This window comes from Aulonocara sp. 'chitande type north' Nkhata Bay, linkage group LG11, assembly GCF_057382095.1.
Source record: "Aulonocara sp. 'chitande type north' Nkhata Bay isolate Kocher_YH1m ecotype deep benthic linkage group LG11, A_spYH_male_GT1.1, whole genome shotgun sequence".
NCBI classification, from domain to species: Eukaryota; Metazoa; Chordata; class Actinopteri; order Cichliformes; family Cichlidae; genus Aulonocara; species Aulonocara sp. 'chitande type north' Nkhata Bay.
The window spans coordinates 17,105,904-17,127,745 of NC_141354.1; the positions used below are offsets into that span (position 1 = coordinate 17,105,904).

The following is a 21,842-nucleotide window of genomic DNA, read 5'->3' on the forward strand; positions in this document are numbered from 1 at the left end:
CACCTCTCCCGTCAGTGTTCAGTTCACCCCGCCCTGTCTCGTTATGATTATCAGTGTCACCTGTGTTCCCCGTGTGTTCCCACTCCCCTCGTTAACCCTCTGTGTATTTCTGTCTGCGTCTCCCTCTGTTCAGCGTGACGTCGTCCCTCTTGCTGTGTGGATCTCCCTGTGTGTCTCTCTGTGAGTTCTTAGTTTATGGTTTCCCAGTTTGGTTTAGTTTATATGTCTGTTCTGCCAGCGAATAAAGCTGAGTTTTGAGTTCATTCCCTCGTGCCTGTGAGTCCTGCATTTTGGGTCCTACTCCTGCCTGCCGCACAGCGCTCCGTGACAGTACGACGTCACCAGACATGGACCCAACAGGCTCCTCCCGGGAAAGCGATTTGGCCCGCATCTTCAGCCTGTGGGAGCGAGTTTCCCACGCCTCGGACATTAAAGCAATGTCCATTGGGATAAACGCCATCGAGGCAATTCTCAAGGGGAATCCCCATCTTCACGAGCTCTCAGGATTTTCGGGCCTACTGTCCAATCTGCAGAAAGCCAAGGAGACAGTACAAGTTCGCGAGCTCGTCATACCGCAACAGCGACCGCCACAATCAGGAAACGTTTCCACGCTGCTGCCACTGGACTCCTCTCCATCCACCCTCCACTCTGACTGTCACTCACCCGCTGCTTTTCTCGCAGCAATGTGGTCGGAGGATGAGGAGCCGGCCGTGATCTCTCCGTCGTTGCCGGTTTCCTCCATCACCGCACCTCCGGCTTCCCGAAGAAAACGGCATTCACGCCGCCGACGCGCCACCCCACAGCCGGACATTCGGCCTTCTAATTCACCTTCTGTGCTGCCAGAAGCTCAGTTAGCTCCCTCGCCGCCACCCGCAGCTCAGTTAGCTCCCTCGCCGCCACCCGCAGCTCCGTTAGCTCCCTCGCCGCCACCCGCAGCTCAGTTAGCTCCCTCGCCGCCACCCGCAGCTCAGTTAGCTCCCTCGCCGCCACCCGCAGCTCAGTTAGCTCCCTCGCCGCCACCCGCAGCTCAGTTAGCTCCCTCGCCGCCACCCGCAGCTCAGTCTCCTGTGTCCCCGCTAGCTCAGCCATTAACTCCACCACAAGCTCCATTTTCACCTCTACCATCGCTTCAGTCATCAGTTCGGTCTGCCACTCAGTCGCCCTTAGCTCCATCATCCACACTACCACCTGTTTCTCTTCCACCACAACCGTCACTACACCCAGCCACTCAGGCTGCTACTCAGTCAGTCATTCAACCCATAGCCCTGCCGTTGCCATACCCTGTAGCTGAGCCACTAGCCGTCCGACCCACAGCCACTTCAGCCACTCCTTCACCCGTTACACCTCCACTACAACCATCAGTGCAGTCTCCAGTGTCCCCAGTGCAGTCTCCAGTGTCCCCAGTGCAGTCTCCAGTGTCCCCAGTGCAGTCTCCAGTGTCCCCAGTGCAGTCTCCGGTGTCCCCAGTGCAGTCTCCGGTGTCCCCAGTGCAGTCTCCGGTGTCCCCAGTGCAGCCTCCTTTAGCACTGTCACCCACTCAACCACCAGCACCACAACCGTCACTACCTCTAGTTCATTCCCCTGTGAAGTCATTAACTCCACCACCTACTCCACTCTCACCACCACCGTTACTACAGACATCAGTTCAGTCCCCTGTGCAGTCATTTACTTCTCCACCGTTAGCAGCTCAGGTCCCCGTGTGTCCAGCAGCTCAGGTCCCCGTGTGTCCAGCAGCTCAGGTCCCCGTGTGTCCAGCAGCTCAGGTCCCCGTGTGTCCAGCAGCTCAGCTCGCACCTGAACCTTTGGCCCAGTTCCCCGTAGCAGTGCGGTTTTCTAGCCAGCTTAACATTGAGCCCGGGGTCCCAATCCTCTCTGGCTCTACTTCAGCTCCTGCTGGAAGCTCGGATGAGCTCATCCAGGACTCCGCGGCTCCCACGCCGCCATCTACCTCGTCCGCTGGGGGTTCCAGTGAGCCCGGCCAGCACCTCCCTGTCTCCGCTGGAGGGTCCGAGAGGCCCGTTCAGCCTCCTGTCTCCGCTGGAGGGTCCGAGAGGCCCGTTCAGCCTCCTGTCTCCGCTGGAGGGTCCGAGAGGCCCGTTCAGCCTCCTGTCTCCGCTGGAGGGTCCGAGGGGCCCGTTCAGCCTCCTGTCTCCGCTGGAGGGTCCGAGGGGCCCGTTCAGCCTCCTGTCTCCGCTGGAGGGTCCGAGGGGCCCGTTCAGCCTCCTGTCTCCGCTGGAGGGTCCGAGGGGCCCGTTCAGCCTCCTGTCTTCGCTGGAGGGTCCGAGGGGCCCGTTCAGCCTCCTGTCTCCGCTGGAGGGTCCGAGGGGCCCGTTCAGCCTCACGCCGCATCAGCTGGAGGGCCCGAGGAGCCTGTCCAGCCGCCATCTGCGACCGCCTCGTCATCACCTGGCCCGGCTACATCCGCCTGTGCTTCTGCTACGCCTGGCCCGGCCTCAGCCTCTGCAACCTCGCCTGGCCCGGCCTCAGCCTCTGCAACCTCGCCTGGCCCGGCCTCAGCCTCTGCAACCTCGCCTGGCCCGGCCTCAGCCTCTGCAACCTCGCCTGGCCCGGCCTCCGAGTCTTCGTCTGCCGCAGCCTCCTCTTCAGAGTCTTCGTCTGCCGCAGCCTCCTCTTCAGAGCCTTCGTCTGCCGCAGCCTCCTCTTCAGAGCCTTCGTCTGCCGCAGCCTCCTCTTCAGAGCCTTCGTCTGCCGCAGCCTCCTCTTCAGAGCCTTCGTCTGCCGCAGCCTCCTCTTCAGATGCTTCGTCTGGTCCAGCATCCTCATCAGCTGCTTCGTCTGGTCCAGCATCCTCATCAGCTGCTTCGTCTGGTCCAGCATCCTCATCAGCTGCTTCGTCTGGTCCAGCATCCTCATCAGCTGCCTCGTCTGGTCCAGCATCCTCATCAGCTGCCTCGTCTGGTCCAGCATCCTCATCAGCTGCCTCGTCTGGTCCAGCATCCTCATCAGCTGCCTCGTCTGGTCCAGCATCCTCATCAGCTGCCTCGTCTGGTCCAGCATCCTCATCAGCTGCCTCGTCTGGCCCTGCGCCCACCGGGCCATGGCCGGCACGCCTGGGACTGGAGGGCCGCCGCTGCCTTCCGCGCGGTCGGCCTCCTGAACTGCTCCGTCGTCTCCTTCGCCGCCGCCGCTGCCTTCCGCGCGGTCGGCCTCCTGAACTGCTCCGTCGTCTCCTTCGCCGCCGCCGCTGCCTTCCGCGCGGTCGGCCTCCTGAACTGCTCCGTCGTCTCCTTCGCCGCCGCCGTTGCCTTGCGCACGGCCGGCCTCCTGAACTGTTTCCGCGTCGCCGCCGTTGCCTTGCGCACGGCCGGCCTCCTGAACTGTTTCCGCGTCGCCGCCGTTGCCTTGCGCACGGTCGGCCTCCTGAACTGTTTCCGCGTCTCCGCCGTTGCCTTCCGCACGGTCGGCCCCCTGAACTGCTCTGTGTTTGAGTTATTTTCTTGGGCTCCGGTGTTTGCTGTGCTCTTTGTTTTCTGTTCCGAGCCCTCCGTCCTGGGCCCCCGCCGCCCGCCCTGGGTTGTTTTCTGTTTGGTTTTGTTTTTCTGTGTTTGGGCTGTCTGGAGCCAGCCCTTGAGGGGGGGGTACTGTCACGGTCCTGGGTCTCCTGACCCAGCGTTTTTAGTTCTTTGTGATTTTCGTATTATTGTACTTGTGTGATTTATTCTATGGCTTCTAGTTTTGATCCCTTGCCCTTCATGTCTCCCTGTGTGCCCCTCTGTGTATTTATGAGCCCTCGTCCCCTTTCGTGTTTATTCCGTGTCTCCCCTGCCCGTTACGTTGGTGTTCTACTCGTGCTCTCTCTCCTCTGTACTTCCTGTTTCACCTCTCCCGTCAGTGTTCAGTTCACCCCGCCCTGTCTCGTTATGATTATCAGTGTCACCTGTGTTCCCCGTGTGTTCCCACTCCCCTCGTTAACCCTCTGTGTATTTCTGTCTGCGTCTCCCTCTGTTCAGCGTGACGTCGTCCCTCTTGCTGTGTGGATCTCCCTGTGTGTCTCTCTGTGAGTTCTTAGTTTATGGTTTCCCAGTTTGGTTTAGTTTATATGTCTGTTCTGCCAGCGAATAAAGCTGAGTTTTGAGTTCATTCCCTCGTGCCTGTGAGTCCTGCATTTTGGGTCCTACTCCTGCCTGCCGCACAGCGCTCCGTGACAGTTAGAATTTATTTAATATTAATTTCTAGTATCAGCTGATGTTTGCTGGAGCCACAGCTGTAAAACTGCTGGTCATGATATCGGTTTGGATATGTGGTGAGAGGGAAACATGAAACCAGGAGATGTCCTTACTGAATCATCAGAGCTGAACAGGTGATGGAGAAACAGGTTTACCTTTTAGGTCACATGAATGAGTTGAATGGAAGTTATGAACTGTTTCTGAGAGACGAATAACACCAGCATCCTTTTCTAAGCAGCTGACAGCTGGTAACTGTGTAGGGGCGGGTCTAGGAAAGTTTTGCCAGGGGGCAAAACGTTCCTAGATCCGCCCAGGGGGCCAGGTAGGGCATTAACAGGGAAAGGGGGGGGGCACAAAGAAATACCTGCTCTACCACCTGGCTGTAGTTCAGGTCAGCCACTAATCAGAAGGTCGGTGGTTCGATCCCAGGCTGCCTCCTGCCTGCATGCCAAATATCCTTGGGCAAGATACTAACCCCATGTTTGCCTACTGGTGGTGGTCAGAGGGCCCGGTGGCGCCAGTGTCTGGCAGCCTCGCCTCTGTCAGTGCACCCCAGGGCAGCTGTGGCTACAATGTAGTTTGCCATCACCAGTGTGTGAATGTGTGTGTGAATGACTGAATGTAGTATGAAGCGCTTTGGGGTCCTTGGGGACTAGAAAAGCGCTATACAAATGCAGGCCATTTACCATTTACTTTCTTATTCTCATTTAAAATATCTAGCTTTTATTAAATAATTATCTAAATCTTACAACCAAAGTTTTTATCTGACTTAAAATGTATAGAAATCATACATATACCAACAAGACAGTGTACATCACTGTCACAACAGCGTTTGTTTTCATTCAAAGGCTTTATGGCTTTAATACCTGGTGGGCCGGTCTCTAGTCAAAATGCCCGATTTTCTGTCCCAGTTAATACTGGCAGTGTTACCATGCCAGCTGACTGTATTTCATCATCAGCCAGTGTTGTTCTTTATCAATATTACCAAAGCTTACCATAAGGCAGCATAGAAAGTATTTACTTGCTTTCAGGTTTTATTCAAATGTTAGTCTTTTCAGTTGTTTCCCCATTTTTTCCTGTTTCAAAATCAAACACCAGTTTGTGAGAAGATTATCTTCTTTTTTTAATAGGCAGATAAAGTTTTACATTGGCATTGGCTAATTTGTCAATTTGTTTGTTAGAGATGTTTGTATTTTAATATTCAAAAATGTTTTTGCCCAAAACATATGTGCACTATATGTCAGTAAAAATACTATGCAAATATTGCTGTCCTTGAATGCTGAGTAAACAGTGACAAAACACTGATTGTATCTCTTGTACTCTATCAACATAGTATCTAAAAACTTTGCACCGTAGTGGTTAAAATCTCATTCTAATAAGAGTTAAAAGCGCATTCGGTTATTAGGTTTATAGGGTTATTAAATTATGGTTAACGGTTGGTAGAATGTTTTTTAAACATTATCTGCCAATTACATCTGCCACCCTTCTCCAAATCTGTGCCCCTACCTGGCCCCCCCAACAAAAATTTTCTAGACACGCCACTGCTCAGAGAAGAGCTCAAGAAGATCTGGAGTGTGAAGGTAACAGTGGTCCAAGTGGTAATTGGAGCACTAGGTGCAGTGACTCCCCAACTAGCTGAGTGGCTCCAGCAGATCCCACGAACATCAGGAGCGCAGTCCTACGAACAGCTAAGAAACTTCGCAGGACCCTCAAGCGCCTGGGCCTCTGGTAAAGGACCTGAGCTTGAAGGACAGACCATCTGGCTTTATGTCAGGACTTCTTGTTTGTAGAGGACGAGTCTGAATTTGAGTTCTGAACTAGTCTGCCAGATATCTGGACAATTTACCAATTCACCAACCAAAATCGATTTGAGCATGAATAACTCGATATCGATTCATTAAAATCCTGAATCAATTTGTAAATATAAAATTATTTTCCCCAAAACTCCAGAATCTACAGAATCCAGGTCAAACCTCACAAAATTCCAACAACCACCAAACAGCTAAAACAGTAAATGAGAGCAGGAACACGGATTCTGCACAAAGACATAAACACAAAGTGCGGACCCGGTGACGCATCACAATCAGTGAGATGTTGGCTTTCTCACACGGACACGCTGTTGGGGCTAAAAGCCGACAGCTCACAGATTCTGATGTTTTGCCGGGTCTGCGCTTTGTGTTTACGTCTTTTTTGCACTAGATTCGGAAGCTCCAGGTTTCATCACTCTCCAAACAATATTGACTGAACCAGCAGCAAATGAAGATCCATTTCGGTTCACATAAATTGTCATGAATTCCCTCTTACTTTTGCTGTTGCTTCCACCACGATAAAATGACACTTCATGTACAGCTCTTTCTCTGTCTCTCTCTGTGTACTCCATCTAAAAATCTGTTTTCTGCATTATTCGCTTGCTTGTTAACCACCAGTCTACCATTGTTTACAGCGCTGTCAGCCGCTGGTTTTTTTTCTTTTCTTTTTTATTTAACTGACTTCTGACAAGTAAGTCTCAATACTGAATAAATGTAAACTTTTTAAAATTATGCTAAACTGCAAAATGCTTGGCTGTGTCTCTAATAAAACCTCTGTAACTTTGCTCTGCTTCACTTCAGCAGCACCAGGTAATGTTTATATGTTGATTTATGGTTTTCTTCAGTTTTGTTTGAGTGCAGAATATTTTTAAGGTTATCTGAATTAAAAAGCCAGGCCAGTAAAATCTCCTTCATGTTTTTCTGTTTTATCCTCAATTACTTTGACATCTGCTGTGATGCTTACACCTTTGATAAAGTCTCACAAGTGTCAGCTCTCTTTTTATAGATATAAAAATCAGAATTATAAAATAATATTTCTGGCTGTCTGAGGCAAAATTTCCTCGATTCAAATCAAACCAAAACGAATCGAATCATGGATCGAATCGATCCATGTGAATCGGAATCGAATCCATTCTAGAGATCAGTGACGATACCCAGCCCTACTCTTGAGGTTTGTAAAAAGGTGAAATACGTGGGTCACTTTATTACTGATCAAATGAATGATGACGATTAGATATATATATATTTATATAGACAATGTTGTAAGCGCTATATCCAGGAAAATACCACTGCATGTAAGTTCAGCTTCTGTTCAGTGGCTTTGCTTAAAGCAGTGGTTCTCAAACTTTTCTCAATGAGTACCACCTCATAAAATATATGGCTCTTGAAGTACCACCCTCATAACTGACATTAAAGTACAGTAGTATAGGTCTATTTAACTCCACATACAGTTTACAGGAGACAATTTTATTTCTTATATGAATGTTATATATTTCAACTGTCATAAACAGGATGTGACAAATGATGATAATAATAACAAATGTACTGGATTAAAACATCCACGCTTTGTACATTAATGCTTTGTATTTTGTTCTATTTAATCTGAACAAGCACCTAAAAAACAGTCAGTGATCACTGCTGGCCTCTCTTGGTTGAGAACCACTGGCTTAAAACGTATTGCACAGCACTATATACTGCTTCCTTGTGGTCATCTTACAAGCAATGCAACATCCAGAAGCTGCATGTTGCATATAATGATGCAATGAGAATCCTGCGTGGGATACCTAGAGGGGTAGTGCCAGTCAGATGTTTGTACCTGTGGGTATTTGGACTTTTAACAAAGTTAATGTTCACTTTTAGGGAACGACAGAATGGTGGTTCTCTAAGGATTGATTGATTGACTGATGGGTAGAGCAAAGGATTCTAACCTTTCAACTATGTCTCTGGAACGGAAACGAATGACTCTTCAAACGTGTGCTGCACCAATATTTATTTGGAGTTTAAACATGTGCATGGAAAAGAAACAGAAAGTGTAATATGTTTTGTAAAATATTACATGTGATACAACAGATAAAGGCAAAATTTATTTATGAAGTCATATATGAATGGAAGCATTCAGTAAAAAGTGATTGATCTAACTAAATGACCCTTATTGTCACACACCTACTTTAAAACTTAAGGAATACTACAAGACTAAATTCTTTTGTTTAGACCCAGCTACACTCAGATTCATTGTAAGAATCGAGTTGTGTACCATCAACTTCCACCTCACAAAGTGTCAGGTATTCTGTTCTCCCAGGAATAACGATGTTTATGTAGCGACCTTCCATTCCATTGCATGCAAAGGTTTGTGATGCCCCAGCAGCGATGGATGAGATTACAGCACATCTGAAAACAAATGACAAGAAAAAAGATTAACAAGTAACATAAGATTAATCTAAAGTAAAAGTTTGTATAAATGTCAATTTCATATAATCAAGGTGCTGCTCTTTATTGCCTGATGAACTTAACTCTAAAAAAAACAGAGATAGAAGTAGAAATCTATTACAATTATAATTAATGATTGCCACATATATGATGGTTATGACAAAATTTGAATCAAGTATAAGATGAATAGCTCATTTACCTGGGATTCGCATTGCCATTGTCATTAAATGAATTTCCAATGCGGATCTCAGCTCCATTGATCCTTTCAGGGCAACAGTCTTGTCTGTTGGTGATAGTCACAGTGTTGATTTTATATGTTTTCAAAAGGTCAAGTCTCCACCATGGATTCAAGTTGTTGTTTGTACAGGCACAGGATCCCTGGTTGTAGTTGCTGGCACGATTCCCATCAATGGCATTTTCGGGTTTGGCATTCCCATACGTTGAAGACTGAGCCACTTGTCCAAGTCTGGCAACATTAGTCTCTGAAAAGTTGCAAATATTAGCATTAATATGATAAGAAGTACTCCAAAAACCATTATGTGTTCATTTAACCCAGAACACACGAGAAGAATTGGACAAGATTTACCTGAAAGTGTACCATCAACTTCCACCTCACAAAGTGTCAGGTATTCTGTTCTCCCAGGAATAACGATGTTTATGTAGCGACCTTCCATTCCATTGCATGCAAAGGTTTGTGATGCCCCAGGAGCGATGGATGAGATTACAGCACACCTGAAAACAAATGACAAGGAAACAGATTAACAAGTAACATAAGATTAATCTAAAGTAAAAGTTTGTATAAATGTCAATTTCAGATAATCAAGGTGCTGCTCTTTATTGCCTAATTAACTTAACTCTAGAAAAACAGAAGTAGAAGTAGAAATCTATTACAATTTTAATTAATGATTGCCACATATATGACTGTTATGACAAAATTTGAATCAAGTATAAGATGAATAGCTCATTTACCTGGGATTCGCATTGCCATTGTCATTAAGTGAATTTCCAATGCGGATCTCAGCTCCATTGATCCTCTCAGGGCAACAGTCTTGTCTGTTGGTGATAGTCACAGTGTTGATTTTATATGTTTTCAAAAGGTCAAGTCTCCACCATGGATTCAAGTCGTTGTTTGTACAGGCACAGGATCCCTGGTTGAAGTTGCTGGCACGATTCCCATCAATGGCATTTTCGGGTTTGGCATTCCCATACTTTGAAGATTGACTCACTTGTCCAAGTCTGGCAACATTAGTCTCTGAAAAGTTGCAAATATTAGCATTAATATGATAAGAAGAACTCCAAAACCCATTATGTGTTCATTTAACCCAGAACACACAAGAAGAATTGGACAAGATTTACCTGAAAGTGTACCATCAACTTCCACCTCACAAAGTGTCAGGTATTCTGTTCTCCCAGGAATAATGATGTTTATGTAGCGACCTTCCATTCCATTGCATGCAAAGGTTTGTGATGCCCCAGCAGCGATAAATGAGATTACAGCACATCTGAAAACAAATGACAAGGAAACAGATTAACAAGTAACATAAGATTAATCTAAAGTAAAAGTTTGTATAAATGTCAATTTCATATAATCAAGGTGCTGCTCTTTATTGCCTGATGAACTTAACTCTAAAAAAAACAGAGATAGAAGTAGAAATCTATTACAATTATAATTAATGATTGCCACATATATGACGGTTATGACAAAAGTTGAATCAAGTATAAGATGAATAGCTCATTTACCTGGGATTCGCATTGCCATTGTCATTAAGTGAATTTCCAATGCGGATCTCAGCTCCATTGATCCTCTCAGGGCAACAGTCTTGTCTGTTGGTGATAGTCACAGTGTTGATTTTATATGTTTTCAAAAGGTCAAGTCTCCACCATGGATTCAAGTTGTTGTTTGTACAGGCACAGGATCCCTGGTTGAAGTTGCTGGCACGATTCCCATCAATGGCATTTTCGGGTTTGGCATTCCCATACTTTGAAGATTGACTCACTTGTCCAAGTCTGGCAACATTTTCACCTTGATATTTAAAAGATAGAAAGATGCACAGAATTACCAAATGTAATTAACAGTGGTGTAAGTCATTTCACCAAAATATCTACAGTCAGCTTCTTTAATTGAATTTTTCTTATAATCTTTTTGAAAACACTTTTTCACTGATCTAATTAAAATATATAATTAAATATGAATTTTTCAAATCAGTTATTTACTTTTACTATCTTTTCGTTTGTTAAATTAACCAAGTCCTAGAATTGTAATGAATTCACGTTTACTTATTATATTTCTTAGATACATTTTTTAATCTCACCCAAATTTCCACTCAGCTTTCCTAGAATAGACAACAAGACAAATATTCCAGCCGTAGTCAACATCCTATAGACAAAAGAAAACATTATTTCAGATAAAGTTTATCATATTTAATCTGGAGTAGAGGATTTGACAGATGTACAATATTTTTTTAATGGTTTGCAATTTGAAATTTCTTTTAGAGTAATTTTTTAAATACAATTGTCAATTTTTAAATTATAACAGTAATTAAGCCTTGATAAGGTAGAATATTTCCAAAAATATATTATTTTGACAATTGAAGGTTATTAATGATATTACTGTCACGTTTAAGTTAAGTACTTTTTTTGTTTTTTTTCCCTTTGGTTTTTTTTCTTTTTTCTTTTTTTTCTTTTTTTTTGTTTCTGGTAATATATATCTATATATATCTATATAGATATATTTTACAAAATACATGGAAAAACTCATATCATCCTATTCTACCAAGGAATTACCTTTAGTTGTAGGTAGGAGTCTCATAGTAGGTTCAATCTGCATTTTCACAAACTGAGCCATTATTATATATGTTTACACAGTGATCATGTGACTGACAGTTGTTTAAAGAATGAAAATTTATGTTCAAATAATAAATGTTATTCCTGTAACTTTGCTTAATTTCATATACACCCTTGTCAAATACCAGGTGACTCCCTTTTTCATAACAGTGCTGTGCATACAACAGAACTTTTTGTCACGGACCCAACCAGACAACCTCACTTACTGTATTTCTCTATTCTGAAAACATCATGGGATGTCATGTAATAATTCAGAATTTCCTAGTTGCCATAACTATTTGCCTATAAACTAGTTTAAAAGATATTGATTAAATGTTTTGAACACTTACACAATTTTTGGAGAAGATTTAAGGGAAAAAATTCCCAACAAGAATAAAATTTGTGCAAAACTGATTTTTGTCTCAGTTTTTAATTTTCTTGTTCTTTACCAGTACTACATTAAATATATATATAATATAAAATACATGAAAAACTGGAAACATATTCTACCAAGGACTTACCTTAAAGCATAGGTATGTGTCTCAAAGTAGGTTCGATCTGCATTTTCATATACTCACCCATTGTTATATATGCTTACTGTGATCATGACTATGAGTTGTTTAAAGAATGAAAAATCATGTTCAAATAATAAATGTTCTTGTAACTTTGCTTAGTTTCATACAAATCCATGTCAAATACCAGGTGTCTGCCTCCCTTGAAGGTGACTGTCACTCCACATACATGTTGTTCATTAACGTAACTACAGATTTGCATTATTTCTTTGTCCACAATCTTATTTTCCCATTACATGACATATTTTCTGTCTGCCTTTATGCATTAATTTCTTGTGCAGCTCCTTTGGCTTTTAGCTACAAACTACATCCTAACTGCAAATGAAACAGACATAGTTCAGGTCTGCCATTGCAAATATGCTATTTATCATGATGCTATTAGCTGGCAGCCTGATTGTACTATTGTACCATTCTGTCAGGCTGCCATATCTGATGACATGCCTTGTATTAGCATGGTGTCTGTGCAGATGTTTGCAAAGAGCTGGAGTTCTCCTAGAAGTACAGTGGGGCAAAAAAGTATTTAGTCAGCCACCGATTGTGCAAGTTCCCCCACCTAAAATGATGACAGAGGTCAGTAATTTGCACCAGAGGTACACTTCAACTGTGAGAGACAGAATGTGAAAAAAAAATCCATGAATCCACATGGTAGGATTTGTAAAGAATTTATTCGTAAATCAGGGTGGAAAATAAGTATTTGGTCAATAACAAAAATACAACTCAATACTTTGTAACATAACCTTTGTTGGCAATAACAGAGGTCAAACGTTTACTATAGGTCTTTACCAGGTTTGCACACACAGTAGCTGGTATTTTGGTATTCCTCCATGCAGATCTTCTCGAGAGCAGTGATGTTTTGGGGCTGTCGCCGAGCAACACGGACTTTCAACTCCCGCCACAGATTTTCTATGGGGTTGAGGTCTGGAGACTGGCTAGGCCACTCCAGTACTTTCAAATGCTTCTTACGGAGCCACTCCTTTGTTGCCCGGGCGGTGTGTTTTGGATCATTGTCATGTTGGAAGACCCAGCCTCCTTTCATCTTCAAAGTTCTCACTGATGGAAGGAGGTTTTGGCTCAAAATCTCACGATACATGGCCCCATTCATTCTGTCCTTAACACGGATCAGTCGTCCTGTCCCCTTGGCAGAAAAACAGCCCCATAGCATGATGTTTCCACCCCCATGCTTCACAGTAGGTATGGTGTTCTTGGGATGCAACTCAGTATTCTTCTTCCTCCAAACACGACGAGTTGAGTTTATACCAAAAAGTTCTACTTTGGTTTCATCTGACCACATGACATTCTCCCAATCCTCTGCTGTATCATCCATGTGCTCTCTGGCAAACTTCAGACGGGCCTGGACATGCGCTGGCTTCAGCAGCGGAACACGTCTGGCACTGCGGGATTTGATTCCCTGCCGTTGTAGTGTGTTACTGATGGTGACCTTTGTTACTTTGGTCCCAGCTCTCTGCAGGTCATTCACCAGGTCCCCCCGTGTGGTTCTGGGATCTTTGCTCACCGTTCTCATGATCATTTTGACCCCACGGGATGAGATCTTGTGTGGAGCCCCAGATCGAGGGAGATTATCAGTGGTCTTGTATGTCTTCCATTTTCTGATGATTGCTCCCACAGTTGATTTTTTCACACCAAGCTGCTTGCCTATTGTAGATTCCCTCTTCCCAGTCTGGTGCAGGTCTACAATACTTTTCCTGGTGTCCTTCGAAAGCTCTTTGGTCTTGGCCATGGCGGAGTTTGGAGTCTGACTGTTTGAGGCTGTGGACAGGTGTCTTTTATACAGATGATGAGTTCAAACAGGTGCCATTCATACAGGTAACGAGTGGGGGACAGAAAAGCTTCTTACAGAAGACGTTACAGGTCTGTGAGAGCCAGAGATTTTCCTTGTTTGAGGTGACCAAATACTTATTTTCCACCCTGATTTACGAATAAATTCTTTACAAATCCTACCATGTGGATTCATGGATTTTTTTTTCACATTCTGTCTCTCACAGTTGAAGTGTACCTTTGGTGCAAATTACTGACCTCTGTCATCATTTTAAGTGGGGGAACTTGCACAATCGGTGGCTGACTAAATACTTTTTTGCCCCACTGTATAATGCTGTTGTGTCTGTCCTCGATGCAGTTTCCATTTTACCATAATGCACTTGTCCTTTTGTGCAATAAAAATTCAAATACTGTACATATTCCTGCTGTAGACAACACCTCTATTTTCGTCCTCGATGACATGAACTGAAATCAGCTGGTTATAGTGCAAGTGCAAATGGAACCGATAAACAGAATCATTAGGCAAACAGACTAACAAATCAAAGGAACTATACAGCTCCATCCCTTATAGACTCCAATTTGTTCATATAAATGGGAGGTCCTCTTTTCTTTATCGATACATGAAGCCAGATAACACACACTGTAGGAAAGTCTTTTAATTTCATGCTTCTAAATCCAAATAAATTCACTAGAAATATATTGTCTAACCAGGTGTTTAATCTGGATGGCAAGCATCTGGTGCCTAACCAGACAGACCATGGCTTTCACTCTTTGGCTCTGTCAAATTGGGCAGATTGACATTGATATAAGTTATACAGTGTGATTTTTTTCCCCTATTACCTCAACCTGATACTGCTGGAGACTTCTTCTTGTCAGAAGGGAATTTTTCCTTCCCACCAAGTACTTACTCAAAAGAAGGTTCCTTTGATTTGGGTTTTTTTCTCTGTAATATTGAAGGATCTATACCTTGCGATAGTGCTTTAAAGTGCCTTAAGGTAATTGCTGTTGTAATTTGGCACTATCTAAATTGAATTGAACTAAATTGAATTGAATTAAAAAGTGACAACATGTGCATTGGACAGGCAATAACAAGGCAACTCCCAAAATGGAACGGTTTACCAGGTGGTGGCTACAGATCATTGCTCCTTCTACCTCCTGACTGATTTTTCTTCCACCCTCTGAGGTTCCAGAGATACTCCAGCTCCTGCAGCATGGCACATCCATGTGTGCCATTATTTGTTGTGTTTCCCAAACAAGTCATGCTAGATGACATTTTAAACAACATAAAGTATACATACAGTACAGTGTCTCTGCCAATTCTGTGTTTGAGTAGCACAGTGTTAGGCTGTGAACAGGTCCCATTAACTGATGGCAGGCCTTCATGCCACCCTCACAGAGTCTGTCTCTCACCTGTTGTTCAGAAATATGTGCAGAAGTAGCCTGATGGAGGTCATGTTATAAGGTTTGGGAAGTGCTCCTCCTGTTCCTTCTTATACAAAGGAGTAGTTATCTACTCCTGCTGCTCGGTTGATCCTTTTCTATAGTCTAGCTTCCCTCATGTAACAGCTACTTTTCTGGTTTCCTTGACAATATAAACATTGTGTTGGGAGCTGATGGCACAATTGAAAGAGATGGACTACCTAGAGTAAGTAAACAGAATGGGCTGCAGGTACTATCTAATGCAACCAGCTGTGACAAGGCTCTTGGCCTCAAAGGCAGCTCTGGAACTGAATTGGAGACTCGGCTTCGGACCCTTGAAAAACCTGAAGCTAACCAGGCCCCCACTAAGCTAACCCGAAAGTAGCGTTAGCTCTCCCCTGGCAAATTGTCCCCAACGGCCAGGAAAGCAATATGGCTAGGTGATGGTAAGGAGGAAGCATAGTCTTATCTGTCTGAGACATTTTCCCCACGTGGTGACACACCTGCTGGGGATCAAACTCTGGTAATCGGTGATTCTGTTTTCAGACATGTAAAGCCAGAGACACCCTAACCCTAACCATGGTCAATTGTCTCCAAGGGTCAAAGCAGGTGACATTGAGGGAAATTGAAAACTGCTGGCTAAGGATAAAGGTAAATTCAGTAAAATTATAATTCAGTTTGGCAGTAGTGACACCTGGCTACGTCAATCGAAGATCACTAAAACTGAAATTGAATTGGTGTGTAACTTTGCCAAAACAATGATAGACTCTGTAGTTTTCTCTGATCCCCTTCCCAATCGGACCAGGAGTGCCATGTTTAGCCACATGGTCTCTTGAGATTACTGGCTATTTGATTGGTGTCCAGAAAACAATGTGGGCTTTATAGATAATTGGGAAACTTTCTGGCGGAAACGCAGTCTTGTTAGGAGAGATGGCATCCATAACTCTTTGGATGGAGCAGCTCTCATTTCTAGAAATCTGGCCAAATTTATTAAACCCCTTAAAACGTGACTATCCAGAGTTGAGGCCAGGAAGCAAAGTTGCAGTCTTACAAGCCTCTCTGCAGTTTCTCCCCTCCTGTTATCACCCCCAGAGCCCCCATGCCCTTAGAGACCGTGTCTGCTCCTAAACAGACAAGCAACAAACTAAAAATTGGCAAAAAACATGAAAAATCACAAAGAAAGAACAATACAGTATCCAGATCTGCACCAGGAAGAACTGTTATTATTAAACATTACTCGATTACATCAATTTACTCTGCCTTACAGAAACCTCGTTTCTGGCTTGGTCTGCAGGGTAGGTGGACGGACACACCTGAGCAGCATCCACAATCACGCCTCAACAGCTTAAAAGTCTGTACTGGGTCCTGAGCTATATTCTTGTTGGTGTGTGTTCGGTTGGCGGCTGAAAAGCTGCAGCAGCGTGTAAACAAGCAACCATAATAAAGTGTGCTGAAAAGCGTTGAGATGTGGTTGGGTCTGTCATGGATTGTTTACAGTATCATCAACTTCTACCTCACAAAGTGTGAGATGTTTTTTTCTTCCTGGAATCACAATGTTTACGTACCATCCTTCCATCCCATTACACATAAACGTTTGGGAGGCCTTATATCTTTAAACTATGATCACCCCAACCGGTCGCAGCAGATGGCCGCCCCTCCCTGAGCCTGGTTCTGCCGGAGGTTTCTTCCTGTTAAAAGGGAGTTTTTCCTTCCCACTGTCACCAAAGTGCTTGCTCATAGGGGGTCATATGATTGTTGGGTTTGTCTCTGTATTTATGAAGCGCCTTGAGGTGACTTTTGTTGTGATTTGGCGCTATATAAATAAAATTGAATTGAATTGAATTGAAAATTGAATCGTCTGTAGTAAACCCAACTTTTTTTCCATCCTTCCATCAGCTTTCAGAAGGGATGCAGGGGGACTGGAGCCTATCCCAGCAATTATAGAGGGTGAGAGTGTACACCCTGGGCAGGGCACTCGCAGATACATAGAATAAAAAAATGCAGAATAATTAGGGATCATTCTGCAATATGAAAACACATCTAGAAGTCCAGGAGTGAAAATAGATCCAGTCTGTATAAGAAAATCTATTATTTTGGTGGTGGCGATCGTGGCTCAAGAGTTGGGCGTTCGTCTTGTAATCGGAAGATTGCCGGTTCGAGCCCCGGCTCCGACAGTCTCGGTCGTTGTGTCTTTGGGCAAGACACTTCACCCGTTGCCTACTGGTGGTGGTCAGAGGGCCTAGTGGTGCCAGTGTCCGGCAGCCTCGCCTCTGTCAGTGCACCCCAGGGTGGCTGTGGCTACACTGTAGCTTGCCATCACGAGTGTGTGAATGGGTGGATGATTGTGTACAGGGAGTGCAGAATTATTAGGCAAGTTGTATTTTTGAGGAATAATTTTATTATTGAACAACAACCATGTTCTCAATGAACCCAAAAAACTCATTAATATCAAAGCTGAATGTTTTTGGAAGTAGTTGTTAGTTTGTTTTTAGTTTTAGCTATTTTAGGGGGATATCTGTGTGTGCAGGTGACTATTACTGTGCATAATTATTAGGCAACTTAACAAAAGACAAATATATACCCATTTCAATTATTTATTTTTACCAGTGAAACCAATATAACATCTCCACATTCACAAATATACATTTCTGACATTCAAAAACAAAACAAAAACAAATCAGCGACCAATATAGCCACCTTTCTTTGCAAGGACACTCAAAAGCCTGCCATCCATGGATTCTGTCAGTGTTTTGATCTGTTCACCATCAACATTGCGTGCAGCAGCAACCACAGCCTCCCAGACACTGTTCAGAGAGGTGTACTGTTTTCCCTCCTTGTAAATCTCACATTTGATGATGGACCACAGGTTCTCAATGGGGTTCAGATCAGGTGAACAAGGTGGCCATGTCATTAGTTTTACTTCTTTTATACCCTTTCTTGCCAGCCACGCTGTGGAGTACTTGGACGCGTGTGATGGAGCATTGTCCTGCATGAAAATCATGTTTTTCTTGAAGGATGCAGACTTCTTCCTGTACCACTGCTTGAAGAAGGTGTCTTCCAGAAACTGGCAGTAGGACTGGGAGTTGAGCTTGACTCCATCCTCAACCCGAAAAGGCCCCACAAGCTCATCTTTGATGATACCAGCCCAAACCAGTACTCCACCTCCACCTTGCTGGCGTCTGAGTCGGACTGGAGCTCTCTGCCCTTTACCAATCCAGCCACAGGCCCATCCATCTGGCCCATCAAGACTCACGCTCATTTCATCAGTCCATAAAACCTTAGAAAAATCAGTCTTGAGATATTTCTTGGCCCAGTCTTGACGTTTCAGCTTGTGTGTCTTGTTCAGTGGTGGTCGTCTTTCAGCCTTTCTTACCTTGGCCATGTCTCTGAGTATTGCACACCTTGTGCTTTTGGGCACTCCAGTGATGTTGCAGCTCTGAAATATGGCTAAAATGGTGGCAAGTGGCATCTTGGCAGCTGCACGCTTGACTTTTCTCAGTTCATGGGCAGTTATTTGGCGCCTTGGTTTTTCCACATGCTTCTTGCGACCCTGTTGACTATTTTGAATGAAACGCTTGATTGTTCGATGATCACGCTTCAGAAGCTTTGCAATTTTGAGACTGCTGCATCCCTCTGCAAGATATCTCACTATTTTTGACTTTTCTGAGCCTGTCAAGTCCTTCTTTTGACCCATTTTGCCAAAGGAAAGGACGTTGCCTAATAATTATGCACACCTGATACCTGATATAGGGTGTTGATGTCATTAGACCACACCCCTTCTCATTACAGAGATGCACATCACCTAATATGCTTAATTGGTAGTAGGCTTTCGAGCCTATACAGCTTGGAGTAAGACAACATGCATGAAGAGGTTGATGTGGACAAAATACTCATTTGCCTAATAATTCTGCACTCCCTGTATAGTGTAAAGCGCTTTGGGGTCCTTAGGACCAAGCAAAGAGCTATACAAATACAGACCATTTACCATTTATTTTCCTATGCTGAGGTTTGTTGAGAAACGTTTGATGACTATCCTGCTGAAATAATAATTGTTTGGGATTTTTTTGTAAGTTTGCTTACTGTTATACACAGTCTTGTCAAATGTCAATATATCCAATTGAAGGATATGTTAAAGAGATGTATCTGTTTCATATTTACATTTTTATATAAACCGTTCATCAACGTCATCATCATCATCATCAAAAACAGCAGCAAGAATTCTACAATAATAATCCATGAACTGAGCAGACTAGTAACTGGACTTTAGGGATAAGAATATTGTCCCATTCCTATCTGATAAAGAATTCTAGCTGCTCAATAGTCCTGTGTCTTCTTTGCCATATCTTTTATTTCACGATGTGCCCAGGCAGTCTGCAGGCAGGCCGTTGCTGTTGTAATGCCATATGCAGTTTACCATTGTCTTGCTGAAAAATACCATAAGAGATATGCTTTACTGAAAAAGATATACTTTGGATAGGTACATTTGTTGCTCTAAAAACTTTATACACCTTACATCATAGATAGTGCCTTTCCAGATGTGTAAGCTGTCAGTTTAAGGCACTAATGTTCCACCATACCATCAGAGATGCTGACTTCGTAACGAATGCTGATAACAAGCTGGATGGTGCATCTCCTCTCTGAATGGACCCTCTCCTCTTTAGTCTGGATACCAAATCCATGTTTCCAAAAACAAAATTCAATTTGTTTGACCACAGAACAGTTTTACAATTTGCCTCAGTCCATTTTAAATAAGCTATGACCCAGAGAAGAGGAGGTTTCTCGACCATGTTCACATATGACTTCTTTGCATAACATGCTTTACCACATTTATAGATGGCACAGCCAACTGTGTTCATAGACAGTGATTTCAGGAATTGTTTCTTAGCCCACTGCATGCCATGTATTTAAAAAGGCATGACAGAATCATACCTTAAATACATTTTCACCTTAGCGCCTGAAACTCATGGGCATCCAGTATTGATGTCCTTGTGCACAGAGATTTCTCCAGATTCTCTGAATCTTTTAATAATATTATGTACTCCAGATAATGAGATATTCAAAGACTTCTCAATTTTGAGGAGCATTATTCTGAAATTTGTAGAATTGTTTTTTTAGACTTTTCACTGCTGCAATATTCAAAATAAGGTAATATTTTTCATGAAATAGTAAAGTTTCAGTTTAAACATTTGATATGTTTCTATGTTCTATAGTAAATAGAAAGGGTTTTATGAGATTATTTTATTTATTTACATTTTACAGCGTCTCCCAGTGTTTTTGAAAGATGGATTTGCTTTCACAGTTGAAGATGGTATGTAAAATTGCTGACAATTGTTTGGTTTGGTTGTAAATATTATTACACATGATTTATTTTTCATCATAATAAAAACAAACAAACAAAAAATTTGATTCTGACTCTATTTGATAGATTGTGAAAAAGGTTAGACGAATCTTCAATTGAATGACAGGAACATGGTGCTTCCTTTGGAGTTTATGCCATGACACTTCAGACCAATTTCATTACAGATATGTTACACACAGTATAGTCGATTGATCAAGACACCAAATTTTTCAATGTACAATGTTAATGTAGTGAAGAGGCATATTCTCAAAAAAAAGAAGAAAAAAAAGTACCAAGAAGAAAACTAAATATCTGAAATTAAAGCATAAGTCTCCCTATTTGGAGAGTTGTATAACTAAGTGTCATGTTGACTGAGCGTCCCACAAGAAATATCTGAAATTATTATTTGTTTAAGAAGTTTTTGTTTTGTTTGTTTTTTTTTACTGTTATTGTTGTAGTAGGTATGAAAGTACAAAATGCAAAATAATTAATTTGATTAGATGACTCCACAAGGACAATTAACAGAACTGTATCACGAGTGTGCAGATGAGAATTCCAGCAAAGCAGACTCAGTTTTCAAAAAGAAACAATTTGCATAAAAATAGCTTCATATATTTGTTAAACCTGAGAAGATACCATATATTCGATAGAAGCAAGCAAGAAAGGAAGAAAGATGACGAGGAATGTTCAGAGGGAATATCAATGAAAGAACCAACTCTCCAGGGAAGCACTCTGCTCAATTGCTTGCTCTCAGGTCCTCCCTAATGACATCTCTAGCTCCAGATTGCCTCCCCCGCTCAAGTACTTGTTTCACTCTATTGTCCCAGAGAGATGTTCCTATCATGGGGTGTTGAACATGTGGAGGTGGAGTGATGTAGTCAGACAATCAAATGATAGGATTTTCTCTTCCAATCATTTTGTCTTTTTTCTCTCCCTGGCTTTGAATGCGCCAAAGAGAAGACAAAGCATTGCTAGCTGAAACTGCCCTTATGCCCTTTGACTTTGGGTCCAAAAAGATCACTTATATTTTCAAATGATCTGTTTTTATGGTCTTTCTCCTTTCCAAATATAAGATATATATTATTTCATTTCACACAGGATTTCAAAACTGAAATCAAATTTAAGAAGAAGAGGAGGAAAAAAATTATTGCAAACATTATTTTGTTTTAGAATTGTCTGGTCCTTTTTAATAGCAGTTCTTTAGGACAGAATTAGAGTTTAAATTTTGACACGTCATTAGTGTTTACACTTCAAGTTTAAAATATGAAAAATGATGATTTGACAAACAGTCTATAATGAGCCTAAAAAGACAGGAATCCTAGAGGCAGTGACCGTTGTTTGCTTTCTGTAGAAGTACCACCCACATTTAGATAAGGTTAAGTGGGATTAAAAGACTGTGTCACCAATGACTGACATGTGATAAGTAACAAAGGGACGGCATAGTTTCAGTAGAATGCACAAATCTCTTTGTCATTTGTGTTGAAGAGCAGAC

General features: G+C 43.0%; 2 protein-coding genes across 3 annotated transcripts; one reads left to right on the plus strand and one right to left on the minus strand.

Annotated features, from left to right (window-relative positions):
* Positions 1–347: 347 nt before the first annotated feature.
* On the plus strand, positions 348–5,977 carry LOC147318738 (uncharacterized). The gene is made up of 3 exons (XM_086309782.1): positions 348–1,691; positions 1,740–2,799; positions 5,823–5,977. The coding sequence occupies exons 1-3, from the start codon at positions 348–350 to the stop codon at positions 5,975–5,977; spliced, it is 2,559 nt and encodes an 852-aa protein (XP_086165908.1).
* A 2,080-nt stretch (positions 5,978–8,057) lies between these two features.
* Positions 8,058–11,791, minus strand: LOC147318739 (uncharacterized). 2 transcript variants are annotated; one of them, XM_086310816.1, is made up of 8 exons: positions 11,767–11,791; positions 10,735–10,799; positions 10,163–10,445; positions 9,779–9,924; positions 9,392–9,674; positions 9,009–9,154; positions 8,622–8,904; positions 8,058–8,383 (listed from the first exon to the last, which is right to left on the minus strand). In XM_086310816.1, the coding sequence occupies exons 2-8, from the start codon at positions 10,796–10,798 to the stop codon at positions 8,203–8,205; spliced, it is 1,386 nt and encodes a 461-aa protein (XP_086166942.1). In that variant the 5' UTR covers position 10,799; positions 11,767–11,791; the 3' UTR covers positions 8,058–8,202. The 2 variants fall into 2 exon arrangements, with proteins under 2 accessions (XP_086166942.1, XP_086166940.1); XM_086310814.1 differs by lacking the exon at positions 11,767–11,791 and having other exon boundaries at positions 10,735–10,885.
* Positions 11,792–21,842: the final 10,051 nt, after the last annotated feature.